This window comes from Quercus robur, chromosome 2, assembly GCF_932294415.1.
Source record: "Quercus robur chromosome 2, dhQueRobu3.1, whole genome shotgun sequence".
Lineage (NCBI taxonomy): Eukaryota > Viridiplantae > Streptophyta > Magnoliopsida > Fagales > Fagaceae > Quercus > Quercus robur.
In genome coordinates, this window is record NC_065535.1 from 57,785,086 (window position 1) to 57,793,060 (window position 7,975).

At 35.8% G+C, this 7,975-nt stretch overlaps 1 protein-coding gene across 1 annotated transcript; it reads right to left on the bottom strand.

Moving 5' to 3' along the window:
- LOC126714159 (protein Brevis radix-like 4) lies at positions 1-5,713 on the bottom strand. Its single transcript, XM_050414171.1, has 6 exons — positions 5,251-5,713; positions 5,006-5,135; positions 4,493-4,899; positions 1,847-1,982; positions 1,110-1,513; positions 1-389 (listed from the first exon to the last, which is right to left on the bottom strand). Exons 2-6 carry the CDS (start codon positions 5,126-5,128, stop codon positions 311-313), a joined length of 1,149 nt encoding a protein of 382 aa, XP_050270128.1. The 5' UTR covers positions 5,129-5,135; positions 5,251-5,713; the 3' UTR covers positions 1-310.
- Between the last annotated feature and the right edge of the window lie 2,262 nt (positions 5,714-7,975).

The following is a 7,975-nucleotide window of genomic DNA, read 5'->3' on the forward strand; positions in this document are numbered from 1 at the left end:
GAAGTGAACATATTTTTTTCATTGATATTGACTTATCGATTATAAATTTTACCACCCACATCCCATGAGAATATTTGACGCAATCAAGGGGAAAAAGAAAAGAAAGAAAGAAAAAATCATAAGCGTGACTCACTTACAAATGTTGTGTGCAGCCCCCAAAACATCAAGTGGTGCTAGTAGCACCTGTTTGCATACCTAATTATCTATAGACGAGACTTTTTACTAGTGTGGCAAAATAAATGAAAAAACACTCTAATAAGCAACACCTCCACACCCTGGAAAGCACCAAGCAGGCGCCCTGTTTGCTCAATCACAAGTATTGTTCATGTATCCTCGCACGGTTCTCTTCCCACCACAATCTAGCATGCATCTCCCCAAATTTTTCCCGGCTGCATGATGCAAATTTGACAAGAATATTCAAGAGCATTCAAGTCAATACAGTTTCATATCATAATGACAAATAAAGTAGGGAAAAAGGAACTACTTTTGTAGCCTCAGTTTTTTGTAAAGACTAAATTACAATGAGAAACGAAAAATATTAGTGGAGGCAGCATATGTGAGAGCAATGATAATGATGTTATATTGCTTTGATAGCTGATAATTGTGTTCATGATGTTTGAAATTCAAGTTATAATTGGCAATTTGTGGAACTTAAATTAAAGCCTTAATAAGTTAATATCATGCTTGGAGATTATGTCCAAGTCTAATAAAATCCATAGAAGACCCAGTTCTAGGGCATTACAATGGATGTAAACTTTAGGAACTTCGCTTTGATGGGCCACAACGCCCAAAGCAGATCATTTGTGGTCTGGCAACCCCAAGTTTATGAGAGGTACAAGTTATGAGTATGGAAGGCAAGTATACATGGCTAGATTTTGACCCCTTTTGGGGAATAGGTTATGACCCACCAATTTTTGTATTTGCACTTTTGGCTTGGAACATTGTAAGCATATGACCTACAGATTGCTAAGGGATGGAAATACCAGATGAACATTTAACTACTCTGCACTCTATCAGATAGTTGCAAGAATATCAAGACTTTAAACTGGGCCACATCGTATGTTCCTAGGGGACTTTCAATCTGTCCTAAGAGTTTTCAAGAAGCTCACCTGAATCTGACTCGTCTGAGCTCCCTTTTTCCACCTGGCAATGCTCTAATTGTGATATAAACCCCTGGTTCATCTTGTTCAACCCACTCAGTCTCAAGATCACTAGCATTGCTTATGGACAGCTCCCCTGAGCGATCTGCCTCTCTAGAAGAGCTACTTCTTATTGAAGCATCCATTGATGAAGTCTCTGTCTTGGCACCACTGATGCTGGAAAGTTTAGGGGTTGAGGCGAGACCACCTGAATCATAATAATGTCGGGATTGCATCGAATGTTGTTCAAGTGAATCTGAGGATGAGTACCCCATTCCCAACCCCGTCGGACGATACAAGTTACGTGGTAAGCGTTCTCTTGTCAGTGGGGGTGTTACAGGGCTATCTTCTGCAGATTCCATCTTTAAGCTTTGCTATAGGAGACAAGAATTACATCATTAGTGCAAAACAAAATTGACATAAAGAAAAAAAAAAAAAAAAAAAAATTTAGAGTAGGCTAAAATTCATAAATTCATCATTTCTGGGCCAGGGCCATGTATGAGAAAATTTGATTCTATGAAAAATGTTTATTGCTCTAGTATATCTATGTTTGTGGTCAAATGGAAAAACGTTTCAACCAATTGATGCAAATTAGATAATGATATCCAATGTCAATACGCTTAAATTTTAGCAGTATAATGTGCATCCATAATGTTCTTGATTATCCTTGATGATATATCTAGCACTTAATTAGGTTCATAGCTGACCTCATCTTCAGATCTTGGCGGGGTAGGAAGTGGGAAAGCTTGGCGGTTGAATCTCTGGACATTGTACAGTTCCATAACCCGGTCATAGTTCTCCGCCCACCACCTTTGTGCTTGCCATTTGTTAAACATGTCTCGACTAATCATAGAAAATAACCACAATTCAAAATTCTAGAATTATGAAAAAAAACTGTACAAGAATTGAGCAACAGTGACCATGGCATATGGAAAGTGTCATTCATTTTTATACAGTACGGATCAGTTTTGTTGATTTATAGAGAAAGTAATGCAAGTTTGTTTTTTATTTCCACTTTCACGTAATAATACTCTCACATCTTACAAACATGTAATCAAGTTTCTTACCTACTATAATTAGTCCGCATGCCTAATGCTTAAAAAAGCCTTGAACCAAGTCCATAATATTAAATAATTGTTGGTTATAGTCTTAAAGGAACTGTTGTCAATAATGTTAGGCCACTAAACTGATTCACACTTACATTTTTTTGACAAAAGGAACTCAAGAATAATTAAAAGCAAAGACTGAAAAATTGATGCAAGTAATAAAGTAGTTCTTTATGGTGAGAGACATTGACCTTACGTTAGGGGGTGTCATACTAAAAAAAAAAAAACAGGTGGGGTCCACAGTCAATCAATTCTTACTATATTGCAAAACCAACCAAAGCATAGAACATCATTAAGATGGCTTAATTGGTATCAAATTCATGTTAAAGTCAATCCATGGAGTATTAATGATAAAGAAACTATTAACCCAAAGTAAATACGCCATCCACTGAGTCTGAGGGTGCACTAATGAGTCAAATATCTCATGAAGGAAGGACAAACAATTCAAACCCCCACTCCATTTTTTGTCTCCTAGATGAAAAGAGAGCAAAGGGACCATGACTTAAAAGCTTATGTAACACTGCCATTGTTAGTAGCCAACATATTCTTATTAGAACCTCATGTTTTTGTCTTCTACTATGTAGGAGTAGTTTTGGCCTTTTGGGAGTGGTGGATGAAGAAGTGGGTACTTCCAAGGTCTTAATAAGTTGTAATAACACAACAACAACAACATGAAATGACAAAAGAATGGTCAGGATAAAGAACAAAGCCACGGAGAATCAGGAAGGCGTGAAGGAATTTGAAAAAGAAAGGGAAGTGGCTTCTCCCGACATCACGACAATACTCAGTGAAAAAGGTCGCCAACACAATCAAATTTGCCCCACCACCACTAAAACTAGTCACAATGACTTCTACTTTTGGACTTTCTCCCTGATTGCTTTTCTTAAGGGCGTGAAAATTACTGTCAAAGTGTTTCCCGGGCCCCCACCTAAATTCTTCGTATGAACAGAGCCTTCTAAGGTGGTGTTTGGATCCTCCAAAATTTGTGTGTGTTCACATTTTGAAGAAGACAAAAAACAAAAGGGGGTAACAAATCAGGCTGTCAATCCCCATAGTAGGACAAACATTCGAGCTTTCATGCCACATTGCCAGTTTGCCCACAACTTAAATTTTATCCATCCAAAAAACGTATTTTTTGTTTTTTTGATAATTCGATAGTTAAGGAAGGACAATCTAAATTCTTTTGAAAACATAAAAAAATTTCAACTAATTAAACTTAAAAAACTCTTGGCAGGAAAAAAAAATCTTTAGCAATTATCTAAAAAATATTAAAATAATTCATCTTATCGAGCTTATGGAAACCCCATAACCTCTAATTGCATTTTAAATAGCAATAAGCTCCAATTCAAATCACACTTCCTCCTCTCACAACATTATGTGGGTGAAATTGTGGACTCAAAACCGATTATAACATAACTGTAACTTGCCAAAAAAAAAAAACCAAAATGCCTAGATGATAAAAATAAAACCCTTCCACTTTTATTTCTTTATTAAAAGTTTGGTAATTAAGATGTACTTAAAAAAATAAAAAAGGGGGAAGATTGAACAAAAATAGTCTATAAAAACAAGAAAGAAAAAAAAAAAACTATTAAGAGATGAAAGAATGGCTTGCTCTCTAGCACTACATAACCAAAGTTTAAACCAAAGATTTTGTTAATGGTTGCTCTAAGAGCATTTGTTAGTGAATTAATTTAAGAAAATTTTTATAAAAAAAAAAATTAATTTTTTGATAACTTTTTATATTTTTCATAAAACTTCTATTTTTCGTAAGACTGGTATAAAAATTTTCCTAAAATTATTTATTAACAAATATTCTAAACATGCTTTTTAACGAAACCCTTAAACCAAATATTCTACAAAAAGAATTCATTTCCATAAAGCCAACAAAAAAAAAAAAAAAAAAAAAAAAAGCATCCAAACATCTCCTACTTTTAACTAAACAGAATGATTGAGTTACTAAATATTAAAATTTTAAAAAAATATATCTACTAAAACACCCCAAGTCTGACGTGTACACCCACCAAGAGGACCACTTATATTTCTCTATTTGTTATTATCAATCACTAGTCACACTACAGAGTTGGCAAATACCATGATGATGGCACAACAGTAAATTACACGCTAAAATCAGGATCGCTGTCCGATCAGAATCAATCAACAAAATACCTAATCACATTGATTAAATTAAAAAAAAATCATGACCGTTCAAACTTTTTAGAAAACAATGTTGGTGTTAGTGGGACCTACCTGAAGCGAATCCTCTTGAGATCGTTCCCGCCACGCGGGAGCGAGACGAAGGTGATGAGCACGCCGGGCTCCACCTGAGCCACCCACTCCTTCGGCTCGCTCTCCTCCACGAACAACACCACCGGTTCCACTCGGCGCCCACTCGCCGAACTCGGCGTCCCTTCTCCGCTCGAGCTCGATATCCCTTTCAGCCTCGCCTCCATCTCCTTCCCCCAAACCCTCGTCCCCGAGTTCGAGCTCCCCGTCCTCTTGTACGACCACCGGAACTTCTCCGATTCCGCGTCCGACTCGCCCATCACCCTCAGTCGACTCTGTGCCTGACTCGCCGCCGTCGTCGACGTCGGTGGCCCCGTGCACGGGCTACAGTTCCTGTACGCCCCTGACGCCTTCAACGCCATGTCCTTAAGCTGTGAAAACACAAACAAAAACAAAAAAAAAAAAATGACGGAATTGCCCCTCGCAATTAGAGCCAGTTACTGAAATTGCCTAGGGTTAAGCACTTTATACAGTTACCTGAGAAGTGAGGGATTTGATAGCTTGAGTTTTGGTGCCGGGAGTGTTGGTGGAGTCGGATTCTTCTGGTTGACTCAGTGAGTCATCCCCGAGTTTCTTAGGACGAGCTATACACGTCAGCATTCTTTCTCTGCGATTCATAAAACAGAATTCACATTCGGATCAGAATTCTCTACATTGCAGAAAGAAAGAAACGGTGCGTACAAACAGTAAAGTTAGTAAATATTACAGGGGAAAAAAAAAACCTGAGGAGCGGTTAGTCTGTTTTGTTTGTTTGGGTTTATGCAATACGAGCTCAGCTTTAAATGCTACCTGAAATGACGCTATCAGAGATTCTCTGAAGTCTGAACAGATTAAAAATAATAATAATAATAATGGAAGGGAATTACTATTATTTTTTTTTTTTTTGTTTGTTCAAAATAAAAAAAATGGTCGGAGTTAGTGGTTTGAGAATTTTTAGTTACAGAGATTTTTGGTTTTGCTTTGAGGAATGGTGGTAATGGCTGGGCTATAATGGTAAGCTTTGGGTGTGTGTTTTCATTTCAGTGACTGTTGTGTCTCTGTGTGTGACGCGCTACCGGGTGTTTACCGGCTATCAGGTGTACGGAATAGGGGTTCGTTGGCATCGTGGGAACGGGCTAGAACGGTGGTGGGGGATTGAGAAGAAAAATGCTAGTCCGAGGCATGTTGTTGAATTCTTTGAATGTTGATGACAGTTTGGAGTGGCTGAAGATTATAAAATGGAAAATTGGATACGGCCCACTGGGCCATAACGTGGGCTTTTTGGTTTGCCTCTTTTTGGCTGATATGATTATGGAACAAATTACTGTGCAGAATCTTCTGTTTCAATTTAATGAATTTGTTTAGCCTAATCGTAAATTATATTTACTGTGCTTAATTTCAATGTATTTTGTATTTTAAGTGTGGAGCAATCATCAATAGGAGCATAGCTAGTTGATAGAGATAACTGTTTGTGTGTTTAGAATAGAGAAAAGGGAAAAGATAGTAGAGAGAAAGGTAATCGGTACATACTAAAATTTAGTAGATTATAATTATCTTTTATTCTCGTCTTCTTCACTCTATTCTTTTCTCATTTTCCTTCCTTCAAATATAAGGTAAAGTTTTCGATGATTTACCAAATATATATTTTAGTACCAAGTACTCTGCCCATAGGAGTCTTTCCCACAAATCACAACGAAAAGACATGCATGTGTGCCAATACCCAAATACAACAACATCACAACTATGGCACGTGAATATGCCTCACGATGGCATTGTAGAGTAGTATCGAGTGCCGACGTTTTGTATGCATGAAACATTGCCCATTGCCAACAAAACTTAAATATTTACCACCTCTTTCCTTTTCTTGATAAAGTTGAGAAAATGTTATAATAAAGAATTGACTTGCTTGTGTCATGGTTTTTTAACCTCTTCTTTTTTTTTTTAATCAATCAAACGATTTTTTTTTTCCACAAAAAAAATACGAGTGACTTTGTGTGTGAACTTTCTACAAGTGTTCAGGCTTGAGCATTAGCATTGGGGTGTATTAACCCGCAATTGCTATTTTACTAACCAAGACATTAAAAGAGGACTTTATCCGGGTGTGATTATCTAAAGTTTTTTGTTAATTGTGAACAGTAAGGTTGTATATATACAACTCTACAATTCATGGGTTGTAAAAATAAAAACACATATTTTAATGAAGTGAGAGAGAGGGGAAAAGAGGGGAGAAAAGATGAAAGAGAAGAGAGAGAATTAATTTGTTTATATTATTTTAATGAATTGCATATAAAAATAGAAACTTGAATGTTGCATGGGTTGTAAAATAAGATGGTAAAAAATAAATAAAGTAAGTTTTGAAGATGTATAATAGACATTTTTTTACAATCTCGGAATTAATGCTTAATCTCCACCTTAGATACCACTAGGGTTGGTAAATGCTGTGGTAGTTAGTGCCTTGTCCTTTTACTAATATTTTCATCCTTGTACAATGTACTACAAAAGTCCACAGCACTAAATCTTATTGGTTTTATAGTAGTTTGCTTTAGATGAGTAGGCTCTTCGTCTTCTTTCCTCTTTCTTTCTTTTTATCTTTTTTTTTAACAAATAATTTTTTTTTTTTATATTCTCGCCCATATAGCTTGTCGTTGAAATTATATACTATAAATATTTAATGAGACTAACATGAACCAAATTTTGGGTTATGCATACCCGTGAAAAAAGCATTGCGATCTATCAAATATTGAAAGAGCTAATCCTACTTGCAATTATCATTTTTCCAATATTCCAAGGTATCGCACACTATTGCAATGTCTTTAAAAACTAAATGAAGAAATAAGACAAAAGACAATCTTAAGGAACCAGAGAAGGCTTTACTTGTTTGACGACAGCATTAAGATTTTGTTTGCATATTATTGGCAAAGGTTATGTCAATAATTTAGTAAGATACTATATAAGATGGTCTTTCACCAAGAATTATAGTGTTCGATCAAATGCGAGTTTGGATTTGCTTGAGTCTTGAGAGTTGTGTCATCTTATGCTTGCCCCACTAAAATGAGACTATAAAAGTGAATGAAAGGTTTATGTTAGTTTATTTCAAAGTGCAAATCATGCAATGTTATGCGATTATTAAGTATTCTACCAACTGCTGAGTCATACATTGATTAGTATTTTTTATATAACGAATTTGGCATAACCTAATTATATGATATCAAAATCTATAGAATCCCTTAATTACTTTTCTTCTATTTGATGAGCAATATATGAATTTTATAAAATGGGTACCAGACAAGAGAACCCTTCTAGTCTATGGACCTACTAACATAAGTCTTAAAAAGAATATATAATAGGTTGGAGTAAAAGTAGACATTGCAATGGAACCCAATGTTATAAAATGTGCAACAAAGTTTGCAGTATAAAGTATTTGGCTAGTTCCCCCTTTTTAAAATATTTTTCTAGTCTTTTTAAAGA

Bases quoted from the DNA above. Each gene is read 5' to 3' on its own strand.
- LOC126714159 (XM_050414171.1), bottom strand. From the start codon at position 5,128: ATGCTGACGTGTATAGCTCGTCCTAAGAAACTCGGGGATGACTCACTG. The intron at 1,514-1,846 runs GTCAGCTATGAA...TGTCTCCTATAG, and splicing joins CGCCAAGATCTGAAGATGAG to CAAAGCTTAAAGATGGAATC. The intron at 390-1,109 runs GTGAGCTTCTTG...TGCATCATGCAG, and splicing joins CTCAGACGAGTCAGATTCAG to CCGGGAAAAATTTGGGGAGA.